The 20,167-nt window shown below is 44.4% G+C and overlaps 1 protein-coding gene across 1 annotated transcript in view; it reads right to left on the bottom strand.

The window, feature by feature from the left end:
- Positions 1-16,475, bottom strand: part of ACTR2 (actin related protein 2) — a 113,020-nt gene extending 96,545 nt beyond the window's left edge. Inside the window, exons 1-2 of the mRNA XM_029593618.1 lie at positions 16,161-16,475; positions 1,975-2,085 (exon numbers count right to left, since the gene is read on the bottom strand). Of these exons, the coding sequence (XP_029449478.1) occupies positions 1,975-2,085; positions 16,161-16,208 (159 nt within the window). The 5' untranslated portion in view covers positions 16,209-16,475. The remainder of the gene's footprint in view (positions 1-1,974; positions 2,086-16,160) is intronic.
- Between the last annotated feature and the right edge of the window lie 3,692 nt (positions 16,476-20,167).

Consider the following 20,167-nt stretch of genomic DNA (forward strand, 5'->3'; position numbering starts at 1 on the left):
AATCTGAGATCCAGACAGATACCTAGTTGGATTAAGTCTTCCAGGGATTCTGGTGGGTCCCGACCTGCTAATTCATCCTTTAATGTTGTCTGCAAGGCCCTGTCAAAAAATGGCGGTAAGACTCTCCTCTCCCCATTGAAGCTCTGCGGCAAGTGTCCGAAATTGGACTGTGTACTCTTCCACAGTTTATGAGCCTTGGTGAATCTGAAGCATTTCTGAGGCTGCTGAAGCAGAGCGCCCAGGTTCATCGAAAACCAGCCAAAAGTCCTTAAGGAATTGATCTAGATTGCTCAGTAGCGTATAGTCACGCTCCCAAAAAGGGAGAGGCCCATGCCAGAGCTGACCCTTCTAGGAGGAAAAGGATGAAGGTGACCTTCTTTTTATTGGTGGGAAATAACCGGGCTTGCAAAGAAAAATGCATCTTGCATTGGTTCATAAAACCATGGCAGAGCTTCAGATCTCCATTGAAACATGGGGGGAGGACGCAAATGCAGAACGACACTGGAAGAAGGAGTCTGAGGTGTTGCCATCTGTACGAGCTGCCAATCTCTCCAGTACTCCCATTACTTGGTCCAGAATCCCCTGCTGTTGCTGTACTCATGTTGCAAGTCCTGGAATAGCCTGCAAGGCTGTCAGATCTACCGGATCCATGGCCTTGACTATCTGTTAGTTTATGTGCACCCAGGTGGTAGAATAACAGCCTTACCTGACTCAGCCGGGAGGCAACAATCCTGAACTCTGCAAAGGGTAGTCTAGATCCATAAGAGTGGACGGCAGGCAAGGTAATTCCAGAGACAGTCCGAATCCAAGGGCAGGCAGCAAGCAAGGCAATTCCAGAGACAGGCGGCAAGCAAGGTAATTCCAGAGACAGTCCAATTCAAGAGGCAGGCAGCAGGCAAGCAAACCGAAGACAGGCCAGATCCAAACAAGAAGGCAGCGATCTCCGAAGGTAGCACCAGAACAAGCGAGCCTGTAGCCGAGGCAAGGGCTTGTGCTGGGCTGTCAGCTTAAGTACTGTTTTTTTCCCCTGTGCTAGACGCGGGGAGTGACGGGAGGAACGTTGACGAAAGGGGAGGCGCCCAACTGCGTTGGCCTGCACAGTGCGCCGCACGACCATGCTGGACGCAGACCTGATCGTGCCAGGAGGTTGACAGCAACACGGAGGTACAGATTTGTCTCCTAACAGTAAAACCTTAATAAATCAGGTTCTTAGATTTTAAGATCTCTGGGGACAGGCAAATACCTACTGTACTTGAATGTAATAGGGAAAAAAATCCCAGGATAGTCGTGAACAAAGATTCATGGTGCTAAATCCCAGCCCTGGTGCTGATCAAGCTGGAAACGCAAATGAGCAGGAAGAAACTGCCTGTCACATTAAAAAAATTTATTTTGAGAAAATGTTTTAACAAACAACTTCCTCACCTTCCCACACCTTTTGAAAAATAAAAAGCAAGACCAAACTACAGAGGATGGAAATTAAAGCATGACAGGAAAAGCAAAGTTCTAATATGAAGGGCCCTTCAAATGTAATCTATGCAGATGAGATTTAAGGAAACAGACATGGATAGCAGACACTCATCATGTGTTACACAAATGTGTGGGAAAAATAGAGGACTCTGACTGATCACGTGCGCAATGATAATTTGTCTGAGCTCTCCTGTACACAGGCTCCTCCCTCTAACCACACAGCATTGCCAGCAGTGATGTGGTGACTTTCAATGTCTGTGTTCCAACCGCTACTGAAAATATTTGCACTGAATCCAACAACAAGCCAAAGTTATCCACCCTGTCCTTTCTCTCTGCATATATGTATGCCCCACCAGCTATTTTCTATTGTGCCAAAAGGAAATCTTGCAAAACTAAAATCACTAGACAGCAGTAAAATTAACTAGCTTCATGCATTGGTGTTACTGATATATAACAAAAAAGGGTTATATCCTCCATATTTTTACCTTTAATACAAAATCACCTTACCTTAATTTCAATGTTTCCCACTTTGGCAGTTGATCTGATGATGGGTCTGCCAACCAAAGCAGGAAAGATGTGCTCTGGAAAATTTGAGCCAGCATAGCCACACTTCACAAACTGAAAAATAAAAAGAATAAAAGGGTTAGTGAAGATCTTCCTTGAAAACAAATGCACAAAATGTAAAACTTTTCAGCACAAAATTACATTCCTCTGACTCTGCCCCAGGGCTGCAAATTCCTGAGCAGTGTGGCTGCTCATGCACAGCGCTGGTATTTAGTTAAATAACCTTAGGCGCTGAATAATACGTTTGCTAAAGTAACAAGTTTGGCCAACCTAAAAAAAAACAGAAGAAGAAATCTGCAAATACGTTTTTAGATCGGTACCAACTTCTGATCACTGCGGATCTATGTGAGGTTTGAAGCAGCAACTCGCAGACGTAAAACTGTTTAGCAGTTTACATGCACACACCCCTTATGATAATAAATCCAAACCAGGAGAAAAAAAGCAAAGCAGTGTTTAACACATCTGCCTCATTTTAGAATATGCAGCAAAAAAGCCTAAAATTTCAAGGTATTATTGATACTATTAGTGCTAGTGGCTACTCTTGTCATTTGTGGACCATTCACACACATTTCAAGTGCTTAAACTGTGCTTATATACATACCTAAAACATTACATAAATAGAAACCATATGAAAACCATGGGAAATGATTAAGTTTTATCTAGTTTGCTTTCTTGTGCTCAGATATCTCTTTCTGCACTTCCCACTCCACTGTCTGATCATGTTTATTTATAAATATCTGATATTCCACCTTTTCCCCAAAGTTGGTCTCAAGGTTGATTTCAATATCCGCTAGACTTTGAAATAAAGAGTGGGTGGCTCACAGGAACGACGGCTACTACCTGGTGATAATACCCTTATTCAATAAACATACACATGGTTAATGTGACTCCAACATTGCTCTAAGCTTCAGCAGCAATGAGAAAATGTGGAAAAAAAGGATTTGCATTCACAAAAAAGCAGGGAGTAGCTTGCTTGTTACGGCGGTTACTACCCCAAACCAAATAAGCCTGATACTTCACTTTCAATGCATATAAAGCATAGCACTCTGCTTCAAGGCAGGGGGTATGAAGAAATGTGGATCTATATTCAGGCAACAACCAACAAGGACTGAATTACATAGTCTGGATAAACAGATAAGCATGGGTGTAGCTTGCTTATTGCGGTGGTTAATACTCCTAATTAAGCTATTTCACTTAGATGCAGTTCCAACACTGCTCTCTACATTAATGGCAGGGGTGGAAGGGAAATAGAATAAAAAAAGGTTACTAAGAGCCAAGAGTAACAGATAAGTATGAGAGAAAAAAAAAGTGCGAAAGCTTGCTGGGCAGACTGGATTGGGCCGTTTGGTCTTCTTCTGCCGCCGTCATTTCTATGTTATAAATTTAAATGAACAGAGGCAATAGAACATCTTACAGTCAAATCAGAATTTGCAATTAATGCAGCACTGGGATCCAGTATAGGAAATCCCATTTGTGAATAGTTTCAGGACCCAGTCGTATACAACATAGTCCTTTGCAGAGGGTTCAGGAAGTTGGGACGAATATATGGATCATAGGGGATTCTATTATCAGCTCCTTGTTTATGTCTTGCAAACAGGTGAAGGGGGATCAAATAGAATCAGAGTGTGCAGTAAGAAGACATAAAAAAAAAAAAAAATCCCGTAAATAAAAAATGTAAAGCCTTACTCTGTAATTATCACTGCCAGTCAAAGGTTTCCTCTTAAAAGATATAGGAGTGCCTTCTCTTAACCACAATCATGCATATTTTAATCAGTTCTTATTTTAAAAAATAAACACAGTAGAATCATTGTTGATGATAAAGAACATCATCTAGTATTTAAAATCACAAATCAGAAAGGAAAAGAATTACTTCACATATAAGAAGAGAAAGCATACCCACAGTTATGACTGTTCTAGTAGCCTGCCAGACAGACCTAGCTGCTAGTTAAAAAAAAAAAAAATTTAACTACATTAATACTCCTAGGGGGAATGCTGTGCTACCTCGGAGCGCAGAATTTGTGCAGAATTCCCCTCCTGCACAGAATTTGAAGCAGACTCCAGTGTACCCTGAGTGGAGCCCATCTCACGGCAAAGAAAGAGCAGGTCTCAGCATCTGCGTCACAGCAAAGAAGGAGAAGGCCCCAGCATGCCGCAAGTGTAGCGAATTGTGTTATTTTGACCATATAAAGTATGCAGAATTTTCAATTTTTTTTGCACAGATTTCCCGCCCAGGAGTAATTACAATGCCATAGGGGAAGAGGAAGGGTTTGTGTGACTGGTGAGTGTCTTGCCTTTGGAGAAACCCTGTTACAGATAAACATGTTTACATTATCTAAAAATGAGCAGTTCACTGAGCCACCCACATTGGGACTCCCTAGCTAAAGCTGATCCTCAACAAAAGAGGGGTTATTTTTGATGGGAAAAATTTTTAATTTTTTTTTTTTTAAACAGAGAAGACCACCTGAAAGTACCTCTCAGACAGACCATGGAGAACAGGCAGTCCAAACCAACTAGGGAGAACATGTCTAGACAGTTATGGGACATGAATGTGTGGACTTAACTCATGTTTACCGCCTAATATAATCCATAATTCTAGCCCATTTTTCCAAATTGTTCAAAACTGGATACAGATTAAAACAGAAACAAAACTATAAAATAATAAAGCAAAATGTGACACCTAGAAATACCTTCACAACACTTATCAGACATCCACTAACCATACATCAAATACAGTACAACAGACAATATCAAATAAAAACAAAAATTAAAAATGTAATACAACTAGTAACAATAAAACAAATTATTACATACATATAATTATTAAAAGTCTAAATGTATTTTAACTCCAGGAACCCAAGCCCTATTATCAAGGCCAATTTCTCATCAACAAATCCCAGCCAGTGAAGGCATTCTCCACTAAAGCACACTAAGATTATTTAAAAAATCCTCCTTTAAGGTCAGACCTCCCTGTGGCATAGCAGATAAAGATTCAATCTTCTAGCTCAGAGCTTTCCAAACTTTTCATGTTGGTGACACTTTTTAGACAAACAATTTCACGACACAGTAATTCAGTCTACTAGCAAACCAGAGGTTAAAGGTTAAACGAACAAAACATATTTCGACAATTTATTTATGTTACCTTAAATATATACATAAAGTTTTGTGGATTGCATAATGTTACACCCACACTAACCCCCAGGCAGCTCCCATTCATTCTCACACTGCTCCCTCCCCACCCCCCAGGCATGCACACATTCATTCTCACACACACACATAACACCACACACAGGCAGGCTCCTATTCTCACACAGATAGACCCCAGGAAGACACCCATTCGTTCTCATACACAGATTATAGCCTCAGGCAGAATCCTATTCATACACTTGCACACACTGAAGGCAGAACCCCCTCTCTTTCTTTTGCCAGCAACCTCAGAGCCTCTCTAGTTCCTCTGCTGCCACTGTCACTGCTGCCATGTGAATATTTGGGGAGGCACTGATTGCTGCTACTGGCACTGAAGCCCGTTCTACTGCCTCCTCTGTGCAGGCCCCGTTGTATTAAATATTTGCGGGCTTCCACTTCCTCCATGCTGATCTCGTACATTGTGAGATCGGCATAGAAAGTGCTACTCTTGCACATTCCCAAAGATAACATATGCTAATCACTAAAAAGTAATTTTTTTTACCTTTGCTGTCTGATCTTAGTTTTCTAATCAGTTGGTCACAGGCTTTTTTTTTTCTTTTACCACCTTCCCTTTGTTTTTTTGCCAATTCCTTTTACATGGTCTTTTTTTTCTATTTCTTTTCTCTCCATCTGTCTCCTTCCTTCAAACACACAATCGGGTTCTCATTCTCACAGCAGCCCTACTACCGGGTTTCCTCCTCTTCTCGGGCCACTGCGACATGGGATATGTGGCAGCCCATTAACGCTGTTCTTCTTCTGTACATGGCAGATGCTCCTCCTCCTTCCTGCCCACGCGGCTCCAGCAACGTTTTCTTCCTGGGCTGTGCAGGCAGGAAGGAGGAGTGAACATGACCCTTTTCTTCGGGACAAGGTGAGGTAAGCTCCATCACGGCCCTGCCGATCTTCCTGCTGTAGTTCCCAGCTTCTGCTGACTCTGCTACTATGTGGACCGGGCGACACATTAACGTGTCGCGACAGTTTGGAAAGCTCTGTTCTAGCTGAGGGAAACAATGAGCTTTATTAACGCCTTCCTAGGCTTATTAGGTTCAAAGGAATTAAAAAGCTGGATTGTCTATGGGTTCTAGTGCAATCCAGGAAATGAAGAGCCTTCTCGATTTTGTGGAGGTAGCCTAGGGAAAAATATTGGAAGGACTAAGATGGAAATCTGGCATTATCTTAGGCAGGAACTTAAAATATGTACGGAGCACCACCCTATTATGATAAAATCTGGTAAAAGATAGATAAACCATTAGAAACTGTATCTCACAGAGATAGCTGAAGCAACCCTACCAAACATGCAACCTTCCAGGCAGTACTTGAGCTCACAGGAGCTTTCATCAGCTGAGATTATGTTATTCCATGAAGCAGGACGTTTCACTTGAATCCCATAACTAGAAGCTATAAAGAAATACAGTTTCCTTCTACACAGAAATAAAGTGAATCCTAACAAAATTTGTTTTTAGACCAGACTCTGAAAGAGGTAGGAGGTTATCAAGTACTTTGTGCAAAAGAAGAGAAGGGATCTAGGGTCTTGTCATTACGGGTAAACCACGTCCATATAAAACCATAATATCCCCAGTGGAAGCCCTTTCTTAAAAGGCAGAAGGCTTTTAGACACAGGAGTGGCTTAGTTCCACTAAGAAATTAAGATCCATTGTGCTTATCTCATATGGTGACATGAACTGTGGAAGCCATAAAGCCCAACATACTCAACATGGACCAAGCTGGTGTCTGTTGACTGAATTGCTCCTTCCATCACAGACACTTTATCGTTGACCTTGTTGATAAGGAGGTAAGCCATGGCTTTAGTTGTCTAGCAGAGCTCCTAAAAATTCCTATTGATCCAAGGATTTAAGTTTCTACTTGTGATTCGCTCTTCACCAGCTGATCATCCAGGTTGGGAAATGGGTAAACTCTCAGCTTATGTAAAAATGCTCAGCAGGTGTTTCAGGTAAGTGCAAGCAGAGATAAACAGATTTTACTGTGGCTGACAGGGAGCTCCTGAGGACTTTCGAATTGCAGGTTTTGTATCTGCGGGGGGACCCGCAACTAAATAACAAAGTTATTCTTGCTAGGTCTCAGGCTTCCAGTGGAGCTCTGGCATCCATTTTGCTGCCGCACGGCAGTGCAGGAGGAGAGGTCAGCCCACCTCCTATAGGCCCTATAGAAGCCTGTTAATGGCATTGTGAGATCTGCACCAGATCTTCCTGCTGGTACTCCAGTACTAGAGGGTGATCTGGCAGGTTGAGTGGAATGGAGAGCGTGGGCCTCCTTCCTTAAGCCCGGAAGGATGGTTGATACTGTGGGGGAGGGGGGGGGGTTTCAGGCAGCTGCAGTTTCAGCACTCCTGGTTCTTCCCACATTAAGTATCCTCCTTTCCCTGGATAGTGCTTTTGAGTGCCTCAGTTTGGGGCAAGATGCAGACCCAAGCTCTTCCTCGGAAGTCCAACTGCCTATGGTTTCTGTTTTGGTTCAGGCCAGAAGGTGGTCCCAGAATGGGGGAGGAAACAAGGCAGAAGATGGCTTTCTATGTCAGAGGGTTCTTTTGTCGTTTTTAATAGGGAACCTCAGAGAAATTGTGCAGATCTCACAAGGACGAGCTAGCTTCCCTAATTTCCCACTCTCTAAATACAGTGCGTGTTGCAGGGAATGAGTGGGAACAGGCCCCCAGTACCACGGTGGATCCTGTTAACTTACAAGCCATCAGATTTTGCCAGCTGTATGAAGTGGTTAAAGGTTTGCTTGCTTCGGGATGGATCTCTCTGGAATCTAAATTTTAAGGGGGAAAGGGGTCGCTTGCTGGTTCGGTTGTGCCCCTGGGGTCTGGAGGTAAAGGAGAACTTCTGCAGTGCGGTGTTTCAAATTTCTCTTAAAAAAAAAAAAAAAAAAAAAGGGAAAAAAATTGTGTCTGTGAGTAAAACAAGGCCTTTGCAGTGGTTAACATGGTGCTGCAAATGGCAATTTGTGGTTGTCAGGTGCCAAAGTCTTTTATGAGCTGAACACAGCTGGCATGAGATGAGGCAAAGGACTTCTTTCGGTTGGAGACTAGAGCAGCCTATTTGGAGGATTCCTGTTTTTAGTTTAGTGGCTTCTATAGTGGCCGCTAGAAGTTTGCTCTGGCTACGAAAGTAACCTAATGATTCCACTTCTAAGAAAAGATAGGCTTTGCCCTCTAAATATTTTTTTCTATGCCTCCGTTTCCTTTCCCGTGGTGGGTATCTGGAGGCCGGGAATTGGAGGATGGAATGCTATTGGTCAAGGGTCTATGATCTTACCAGAAATCAGTCCATTCATGTCAGGAGAGAAGGTGCTTAAGATTGGCACCCCAAACCTGTCTACACTGAATTGGAGTCTAACAGATTTGGAGCAGGAAGCTTCTCATGTCCCTCCACATGATCCCAGTGCTCAAAGAGTGAAGTTTTAGGACACAGAGGTCTTTGGTGCCGGGGTCTCTGTTTTCACAGGCAATGTTTTCTGAACTGGAGTCTGAGGAGTCCTGGGACCCTGCTTATCTGTCTAAAATTTTGAACAGGAATGCTCATCTGATCTCCCATCAGGGCCCCCTCTGCCACAGACTGGACAATTATTTAAATTTTTTCGATACCGCTTTTACATTCTGTGCTCAAAGTGGTGTACAAGATGAAAAACAAATACAATAATATTAAAATAAAATCAGCATCAAGCCAAAAGTACAACTATACAACATAGTAACAAAACCCCACAATAATCGGCATCAGAAACGCGAAATTCCATAATAAAACGGCCCAACCAACCAAGTACAAACTTCACCCAATAGAGATGGAATCCATTTATTCACGTAATCTGGAAAAGATACCATTTCACCTTCTTGCAAAAGGCAAGATAATTTAACTCTTACCTAATCTCCACTGTTAATTTATTCCAGAGGGTGTAAAAACTGAAAATATTCTTCCCCTAACCCAAGCTTTCCACACCTGCCTAATCAGTGGTATCTGCAAAAGTGCTTACTGATTGACCTCAGTAGTCTCCATTTGCTAGTCTTTCCTTCCCAGATTTTGTCCAAAGTATGGTCATCCTTTTTAGTTACAAACTGAGAGTGAACCACACGCAATCTGCCTACTCAAATACCTGGATGCCCCTAATGAGTGGATGCAGTGTCCATCCACATTGTCTTCTAGGATGTATGGAAAAGGATGTGGGAGATTGGCATACTGTATTGCCAATTGGTAAGAAAGCAGACACACAGTATCATGTCCAGGCAGCAGAGGGATTCAGCAAGCCTCAGTTACAGCACAAGAGTTGGGTAGCTGGATCTACACTGAAAAGGGTTAGGAATACCTCAATATCCCTTGAATAGGATTCCAGAGTTTATTTTGAGCAATATCCAAACATGTTGCAGTTCCACATAACTTCTTCCCAAATCTACATGACGCAGCAGTGTACAGTCCTGGCAGAGGTATCTGATGTGTGTACCATTTTGAAACATAAAAAAAAAGTTTCAAAGAGCATTAAAGTATGAGCTCTTAATAATTGGAGGTTATTCTATTCATCTGCTTGTTAAATATTTTTATTATTAGTATGGTTTTACTAGTTTTGAAGATAAAGAAGCCGGCGAATGAGGGGATCCAGAGAGGGCAGGGAGATGCCAACGGAAGTGTCCGCCCAAGGTTCAAATATTTTAGGTACATCACTGCATCTGCAGGTTGGCATGCATAACCCGTTCATCTAGAATGATCCAACTGGATGAAGAGGAAACTAAAATTCTGCAAAAAAAAATTGGCCTTTTTCAGTTGATAAGCAGGCTGAATTAGTGGGTGACATCAATAGGCAACACGAGGCGGAACTAGCTCAAACGTTAGTAACATTTTTGGCTCTACTGAGCATGCACAGGATTTCCCATATGAATATATATTCCAGAATCTCCTGAATTTCTTTTCTTCCATGCTTCACACAGATGCACGGATCCAGTCTCTCTCTCTTTCTTCGAATCTCCTCAAAAAAACGCCTCACTTACAGCAATCCCATAAAAGCACTTTGCAGTGCTCCCATGTCATCTCACCCAACTTCCAGATTTAAAATACTGTTACAGCAGGCACCTTATTTCTATAACAGACAGGTACAATTATTGCTCTCAGTGCCTGGGGCCAGAGCATTACCAAGCGAACTGCCGCAACTGCAGCCGCATGTCACAGAGAGCTCAATGTCAGTGAGGCAAGAAATAGCTCGGCTGAGGACAGAGGGAAAACCCTCGCAGCTGTAGAATTGGGCTCGACCTAGTCCTCCAGCAGCAATTTATTTATTTAGTGATTTTTTTTATATACCGCGGCACGTTAATAACATCACCTCGGTTTACAATAAACAAAAATTAGCAACAAGCTTTACAGATATGGAAAAAGGTGAACAAATTATATATCAATTAAGAACAAAAATTAATAGAAAGAACGATTAAACTAATGATAATAATATTCCATTGTTCATGATCATATTGAAAATAAATGGACAGTAGGGGTCCGATAAAGTCAAGTTTAGCAGCAGGATAAAATAAATAGACGAGTGATAAAATAAATAGTTGAATGATAAAGGGTCAGAAAAACAGGGATAAGTAAATGGTGTCAAAATAAGTCCCCTCCAGAGACTGGTTGGAATGTTAAGAGGTCTTCCCACTCTTCATCAGTAACGGCCAAGTGGACCCAGGCCTAAAAGTGCTGTTCTGCCTCCAATGTAGCAACAGATGTGCCGACAGCACAATGCAAATCACCATCAGTACACCCAAAGCCTCGGGCACCTTGGTTGAAAAGAAGAAGCATGTGATGCAACCTCCGTCGAGAAATGGCACACCTCTACCACACAGAGTGTCCATTGGCTCGATCCACATTGCTTGGCGCACAATATGGCGATTGGGCTCACAGCTCCGCTTCGTCGATGCACAGTGTATGGGGCAAGTACCGCACAACCTGATGTATGGATCCACACACAAGGCCAAAGATACTGGGTCGCCATGTACTGGTGTTGCTGGGGCACGTGGCAGCTACTATTCATGTTGTTCCCCCTCACTCGGCTTCGTACGCGTCATCTACAGTGGGAGCTCAAGAGCCAGTGGTGACAATTTCTTCAGCCCTTATCAAAATCTGTCCATGTCTCTCAATTAGATGTCACAGGACATTCATTGGTGGCTGTGCCCAGGAATGTTGGAGCTAGAAGCCTTGCTTCATCCAATTTCACACCAGGCAATCCTTACAATGGACATCTCCACAATGGGATGAGGCACACGTCTACAACAATACAAGACATAGGGTCTCTGACATGGGACCATGTTTCTCCATTGTTAAATAATCTTCAGTGGCTATCAATTCATAAGCACATAGCATTTAAGTTGACGGTGTTTGTTTTTAAAGCTCAGAAGGCCAACAGTCTCTCTTATTTATCGTTTTAAAAGGGTTGATATATTCCAACTTGGAATTTATGCTCTCAAGGCAAGCAACTACTACAGGTACCTACAGTTAAGCAGGCAAGGTTAATAGAAACTCGGAAATGAGCCTTTTTGTGTGGAACTTTCTTCCTGATGAATTAAGGAACTGCAACGACATCTTAATGTTCCGTAAGCAATTGAAAACATTATTTGTGCAAAATTAATTTAAATTTTAAGGCTGGGATGGGTTTGTTTTAATTCTGTTTTCTAATATAATTTATTTTGAGAATTCTGTTGTAATCCACCTAGCATGTCTGTTCATTATAAGTGGAACATAAATTGTTTTAATAAATAAACAATGCATATAAATTTACTGAAGTTCAGGGCTATTCGGTACACCCTCAAAGCGTTCGAAAACTTGCTCCAGCAAATGGCAGTAATTATCCACAAGGACAACCAAGTTACCTTGCTCTACGTGAACAAACAGGGGACGGGGACTGGCTCAAGGAGCCTTTGCAGAGAAGCCCTACAAATTTGGGACTGGGCAGACCAATCTACCATAACCCTAAGAGCGCGGAAATCAAACAATTCAGCAGGATATTCCACCCACACAAGCAGGCCCTATTCCAAACAGTTCCTGACAACTTATTCCTATGTTAGGACCAATCATGAGTAGACCTCTTCGCCAAGGAACAGAACAGAAAAAGTACACCGTTTCTGCTCCACCCATTCCAGCCCACTCCGGGAAGCACTGGATACCTTCCTGCTATCATGAACGAAAGGACTGCTTTATGCCTTTACCCCACTATTGCTAATTCCCAAAACGGTACAAATGATCTTGATAGCTCCTGCATGGCCACATCAACCATGTGTATTAGTGTGTAATTTTGTCCCTTATGAGAGAGAAATATTGTCACAGTTATGATTTGTTTATAATGAGTTACAGTTATTAAATGCAATTTTGTGTTCACTGATAAAGAGTTCTTGCTTCACAGCCCCACCTCCAGCTCCCACCCTTTCTTCTCTAGTATGAGTTAGTTAATATGGTGGAAATTAAGAAGGAGGATATTAGAGAAAGTACAAGTTAGACTCTTATTATATATAATGGTCAGCATGTACACACGGTGTAAATGGTGAACGGGTAGCTCTAGCCCAATGGAACCTGCCGGATCCCATTCAAGAAGTCCTACTATTGGCAAAGAAACCTTCCGCCCAACATAACCACGCGTTCAAGAACACTACTCCCAATGATGCGCACAACAAGCCATTGATCCATTCTCATTTGGACAGCATCATTTACAATCCTACCTTCACCACCTCTCATAAGCGGGCCTAGCAACACTTCAGTTCGAGTACACCTAAGTGCCATAGTGGCCTACCATCAACAGGTCAATGGAGCATCTATCTCCACATACCCACTAATATCTCACTTCATGAAGGGCCTCCTTTGCCTTCACCCACCCATGCAGAAACCGCCAGTTCCATGGGACATCAAGGTAGTCCTTGCACTTTGATGAATCCTCCGTTCGAACTCCTCAAGTCAGTCATATTAAACCAACCACACACACAACACTAGAGGAAACAGAGAAACACCAACTCTCTGCAACCCTCAGCTTGGGATTCCCCACTGAACATGGCTAATTCAGCCTGCTTATCCAGGGGAAGTAAGCAAGTTTTCTTACCATGAACAGTGTTTTCCATAGATAGTAGGATGGATTAGCCATGCAAGATCCACCCCTCCTCCCTGAACAGCAAACTTTGACAAAGTCAGCTAAGATTTGATAAAGACTGAGGATATTCTGGAATATACATTGGCATGGGAAATCTGTGCATGCTTAGCAAAGCCAAAAAAAAAAAAACTTTACTAACTTTTAGAGTCAGTTCCACCTTGTGCCACCTGATGACATCACCCACTAAGCATGGCTAATTCATCTTGCCATCTATGGAAAACACCGTTTTTGGTAAGTAAACTTGTTTTGATACCACCAATTATGATGAAAATGGTCAGTAGCTCTCAAGGTTTATTCTCATGATATAATCAGCTTTACCCAATAACATTATATTTTTGCCATATTTAGTAATCTCATTTTCAGTTTATCCTAGCGACTATAATCACATTTGGATCAAACACACATCTTCACAAACTGAAACCTTAGCTGGGTTTAATACATAATCCATTCAACTAAACCAGTTAATATGAGCAGGGGTGGAAAGATTTACAAAAAAAAAGTCCTTAGGAACCAGGGAAAAATTTTTTGCTTGATACTTATTTTTGAGACTTTTTTTGCTCTCCTCTTTCCCACCCCTCCAATTTCTTACTGCCTTTTCTTCTGCAGTCTGGCAGTACTGAGTTTGCCTGGCTCTAGCAGCTACTGCTCCCCTGCCTGGAAGCAAGCATTAGGCACCAAATTTTGTGTGCCCGGGAGACCTGGGCCTATGTTTTTTTTCCAGCCCTGGGCCTAGATTTTTTCCAGAAGAAAGGCTAGTTAGCTGTCCTATATTTTACCAGACATCTGCAAAAAGCAAGAATGGAGCCTTACAAACAGAGTAAAGTGATCGTGTCTGTACTAAAGGCCCCAACCCCTCTGTCCCACAGTTCTGTAGCAACTCCACAGAATTTGCTCTTTGCTGCAGAATCTAGCCCTAACCTAAAATCACAGGAAAATGCCTGATTATCTAATGTCTTTTCCCTTCTCAACCATTGTTAGCATGTGCCAAGCTTCTTCTCTCCCTCCTGCCACACTGCTGGTTAAAGCCACTAGCATGGTGTAGGTTGCCTGCTTTCCTCCTTCCTGCTGTTAGCTATCACACTTACTTAATGCTGTTTGTGCAGACTGATCTCTTCCTTCCCTTCATCTATTGATTCAGAGACCCTCAAACTGTGATTCTCTACAGCTGTTGCTGATTGGCTTTTTTCCCCTTTTTGCTAGTGCAGTGGATCTTAAAAATGTTTTGGTGGCTTCAGTGTGCATAAACCAGTTATTGCTGGTGGTTATATTGACAATTTTCCCTAAAATACTCAGTTAATGTTAGATGATTCATCCACAGCAGTCACAAAAAAAATGAATTGGTGGCCACATTTGAAAAACACTGTGCTACTGCATCCAGACAGTTCCTTTTCCACTCATCTCTCCTACAGCTGTGCATACCAGATTACCCTGTCTCTGGGCCACTGTTGCTCCAACATGCTATACCTCTGCTGTCAATGCTGTGTCCGTTACAATGCTTCCAGCTTGCTGCTGGTAGTATATGACTCACAGAAAGCAAAAATCACATACCACTGGGAAGAAAACTGCTGCAGTAGGCTAAAGAAGCAACTAGAGAGTTCAGAAACTAAAGAGTAGGAGGAATGAATGAGACAAGAAGAGTGAAAAAAAAGATTAGAAGAGAGAAAGGAGAGAGGCTGAAGAAAAATATAAAACTAGGAAAAGGATGCAAGAAAGTGAGGATCAAGATGAGAGAAGATTGTGGAAGAGCGAGAGACTACAGAGAGGAGGAAGAAAAACTAGGGAGAAGAAGTAGGGAATAAGAGAAAGGCATTTTTTGGCTGGGTGGAGGATGAGGGAAAGAAACAGGAGAAAGAACAAGGATTGAAAGCTGAAATTGGAGAAAACAGAGAAAAAAATATTGAACAAAAAAGAAATGAACCAGATAGGCACAAAGGCTATGGGTGCCATCTTATCTTTTACATAGTAACATAGAAATTGAGAGCAGATAGACTAAAAAGGCCCATCCAGTCTGCCCAGTTGAGAGTCATCCTTCTGATAGATGTGTATAGAACTGGCAAATGCAATCCAACACTAACACTCTCTTAAGACTTCCACCGGATCCTCAGCCGGCCTCTCATATCTGATCCATGCCTGGCCCAGTCCATCACAGTGTTGGCCTTTGAATGCCCTTTATTTAAACCTTTGAAGTCATACCATTGCTACGTTGGGGTTGCGACAGCAGATCCATTCAGGTTTTAATTTAAAAAAAAATCTGAAAGAAAGGTTTTCACTAAAATGTGGCTTTATATATAGGTGCTGCAGAAACACCACAATAGCAAACATTTTGCTGCACAATTCGCTACCTTTGGCCGCAGAATCTAATTCGGAGCTGTCGCGGGAGAGTGAGGGTTTTGATTAAAGCCGCAGAAAATAAGGACAGCATTGTAGGCGCTTCATCAATAGTGCAGCAACGGGTAAAATCAAGTTACACGTTTTCAGTGTATGTCACGTATACAGATGCACAGCTAGCCGAAGTTTCACTTTGACATCCTATTTATTACTGTGGTTAGTTAGAAATCAGCCTCTGTGCACTAGCAGCACAATGTGAGGCGGCCCAGATCTGGGCCGGCCTTGTGCTCCGTGGCATAGACGTTTTAGCGTTGATCGACTGAGAGCAGATATCTCAGACTGCCGGTCCCTAGAGGGGGTCTGGGGCCGAGACTCAACCGGTGACAGCCCCCTCCCCCGCTCCCGGGGCGACCACTTCCCCTTTACAAGTGACAGGGAAACACCCTTGCAACTGGGCAGGCCCCCGGAAGCCACTAGCAACATTAAAGAAGCGAACTTACCCCCGTCCCATTGTCGCACACCACCACTTTCCTGCCCTGACTATCCATTCTCCTCCAGTTGCCGGCCCCTCCCGAGACTCACAGCTATCCACTCAGCCACAGGAAGCCCTCTTCTTCCGGTCTTGGCAATTGCGTCAGAGGCTTGGGACTCGTAATTCGCCTGTCCGCCAATCACCTTGCGAGGGTCGCAGCCGCACCCGTCGCGCGCGCGCCTTCAAACTGACGCTCGGTCACGTCCAATACTCCTAGCCCACGCAAGGTGGCAGCAGCGTTGGCGAGCTTGCGCGTGACGTCAGGGGAGGGGGGCACTGTTGCTATGGCTGCGGTCGGGACCTGGGCCTTTTCGCTGCCGGTGGTGGAGGCGGTGAGCTCCAGCCTACGTAGCGGCGCATTGGCAAAGGACTGCGTGGTGAAGGCGGTGGCAGGTGGGAGAGCACGAGAGTCTTGCTTTTTGTATGGGCACTGGCTGGGCGTGTCTAGCACAAGGACTAAGGGATACTAATCGTGGCAGCCATAGCAAGATACCAATACCTTGTTATATGTACCGCCTCTTGGCGTAATTTTTATGTTTCAATGTAAACCGATGTGATCTGTATTTTAATACAGGAACACCGGTATATAAAAATCTAAAAAATAAATAAATAAATACAATCAGCAATTCCTGCTAAGTGATGGGACTCAGTTTCTGGAAGTGGACTTTTGGCTCTTCATGGTTTCTGAGCTTGCATCCAAGCATATTGTGGCGTTTATAGCCTTGTTTCTTCCATTTACTCGTAACATTACAGGTACTATAGTGCTTCTAGAAGCCAGAACTGACTAAACTCTCTCTCTCTCTCTCTCTGAAAAATGCATTACATAGATCCCTGGCATATCTCGAGTATCAGAGATTCTATTGGTGAGAACCAATTTATAGGGGGGGGGGAGGAGAGGGGTTAAGATGGACAATGAAAAACCCGCGGGAGAGCCGGCGAGCGCCCAGGCCACTCTCCTGGACGCGCGATTCAGTAAAAAAAAAATATGTAAATGAGGGCCCGTAATAAAAGGAGGCGCTAGGGACACTATTTGACAGAAGCGGCGGCTGTCAGCGGGTTTGACAGTCGACGCTCAATTTTTCTGGCATCAGTTCTCGAACCCGCTGACAGCCACGGGTTCGGAAAACGAACGCCGGCAAAATTGAGCGTCCGTCTTACAACCCGCGGGCAGATTTAAACTTTTTTTTTTTTTACTTTTGGGGCCTCCGACTTAATATCGCTATGATATTAAGTCGGAGGGTATACAGAAAAACAGTTTTTTTTCTGCTTTTCTGTACACTTTCCCCGTGCCGGCCGAAATTAAAATGTGCAGCTTCCACCCAGGAAAAGGTCCATATTGAATCCCGGCGGGTTTATGGTGAGGCCCCTGAGGTGTCTTCCTGTGGAGGCACCGAATCGGAGATACAGAGGTCCGGGGTACTATCGTTAGTGGATCCGGATCCCTCTACTGGCTGTGGGGGGCCGTGCCTAGGTTCCCCCTGAGCCTCTTTGCACTGCTGGCATAGGGTGGAGACCACTTCAGGTTGCGCAGCTCTCAGGTGGCAGGCTGGGCAGAGGGCTTGTCCCTTGGCCTTCTTAGCCAGCGGTGCCATGATTTGTGCACGTGGAGAGACTCAAAAACTCATCTGTGCGCGTTGTTATGCGCGCTGGGAGGCTTAGTTGTGCGCTCTGGGTGTGCCGACGATGTGCGTGTGGGATGCGCGCACAGGCTACCACTTTGAGCGCCTGGTCGAGATGTGTGCACTGCTGTGTGCACGGTGCTATTTGTGCGCTTGGGCCTTTTGTGCAGACCGCTATGTGCCCAGCAACGTTATCCGCGTTGCTGTGCGCACGGCTCAGTTGAGCGGGCAATACGGTGATCAAGGGAGGAAATAGTGCCAACGACCATGCGAGCAAGATGGCAAAAAACACCCCCCCCCCCGGAGGGCCCTCGCACCGGATCGGGTCTAGACTAGACGGGGCTGCTCAACCCGATTTTAGAGACGCTGGAAGGGATGATCTGTGCGGCAATTCGAGCCTCGGAGACCGGAGACTAAGAAGGTTTCGACATTACCTGGTCTTGGCGTTTCCTGGTCTCATGCCAGGTGGTCTCCGGCTGCGAGGGAAGAGGGAATTACCTTCACCGCCTTGCTCGATTCAACACCCGCTGCCTCTAAGCCACCCTGGGGGCTAAGTCCACGCTGGGAGCCGGCTACCGGACCGAGGCTTACCTCTGAGGGATCTCGGAAATCACCTCAGGAATTCTCGACTGGGGGAGGGTCCCTTAGGTATCACCGCAGGAGAGCGGGGCTCGTCTTCTTGATGTAAATTTTCTTTCTTCTTTGTTTTAGAATTGCTAACACTATTCTAGTGTGTGGATGTGTCCCTATCTGCTTTAGGAGATAGAGAAATACTGAAGAACAGAGCTTCCTGCACGGGTATACGTAGGCTGACAGCTTTGAAATCTGACTCCATCTCCCATATGCTATCAGGAGTACACTATACCCATTGGTCCTGAGTCCATCTGGCTACATACACGCTAGGAAATAGGGCATTATCATGGGTGTAAGAGCCATAACACGCGTAACAACGCCCTAACGCATTTTGATAAATGACCCCGTTTTCTGTATGAGGCAATGGAGGATGAAGTGACTTGCCCAAGGAGTGGCAGTGGGATTTGATTGCTTGTTTCCCTGTTTTGTAGCCCGCTGCTCTAACCGCTAGGCTACTCCTCCATTTTATGCAGTCAATATTGTGGTAATTGAAATCTCCCATCATTCTTCACTACCAGTGCGGAGCGCACTGTTAGCCTGCGTTTGGCCGCGTGTTTTCGACACGCTATTTTTACCCCTTATACAGTAACTAATAGCGCCCACAACATGCAAATGCATGTTGATGGACCTATTAGTCATTCCTGCGCGATAACGTCGGACAAGTGGGTCCTAACCATCATTCGAGAGGGATACTATCTGGACTTCCACAACATCCCTCCAGACAAATTTGTGAGATCACCGTGCCACGCCCTCTCGAAGAGGATGGCAGTGGAAACCACACTGACAAAACTACTCTGCCTAAAGGCGATAACCCCGGTGCCCACGCTCCAACAAAATACTGGTCATTATTCCATCTATTTTATCTTTTCCAAGAGTGAGAGAACATTCCGGCCCATCCTGGATCTCAAGACCGTCAATCGTTACCTGAGAGTACCACACTTCTGCATGGAAACCCTATGCTCAGTCATAAGGGCAGTACAGCCGGGAGAATTCCTGACTTCACTGGATCTATCCCAAGCCTATCTCCACATCCCGGTCCATCACGACCATCAGTGCTTCCTACGCTTTGCAATACTGGACCATCATTACCAGTTCCGGGTGCTACCCTTCGGACTAGCTACCGCCCCTCGAACCTTCACCAAAATCATGGTGGTAGTGGCGGCAACACTGAGAAAAGAAGGAATCCTCGTACATTCCTACCTGGACAATTGGCTGATCAGGGCAAAATTTCCAGAGGAAAGTCAGGAGGCGACCACCACAGTCAAGAATCTACTGCAGAATCTCGGATGGGTCGTCAACACAGCCAAAAGCTGCCTACAGCCCTCCCAGTCGCTAGAGTACCTGGGTGTATGCTTCGACACCAAGCAAGACAAGGTTGTCCTCCCCTCTCCAAGGAGAAGGAAACTGATGGGTCAACTGTGAAAACTGTTGAACTATGCTCGCCCCAAGGTATGGGACTACCTCCAAATCCTCAGTCTCATGACATCAACCCTGGAAGTAGTTTCATGGGCAAGGGCCCACATGCGCCCACTACAACGTTCCCTACTGTCACGATGGGACCTGATGTCCCAGCACTACTCCATGCACGTCCAGCTACCAGCAGAGGTTCAGACACAGCTCCAATGGTGGTTATAAGAGGACCATCTGAGCAAGGGAATAAGACTGTCCTCACCGAACTGGATCTTGCTCACCACGGATGCAAGCCTGCGAGGGTGGGGAGCCC

Source organism: Rhinatrema bivittatum, chromosome 3 (assembly GCF_901001135.1).
Source record: "Rhinatrema bivittatum chromosome 3, aRhiBiv1.1, whole genome shotgun sequence".
NCBI classification, from domain to species: Eukaryota; Metazoa; Chordata; class Amphibia; order Gymnophiona; family Rhinatrematidae; genus Rhinatrema; species Rhinatrema bivittatum.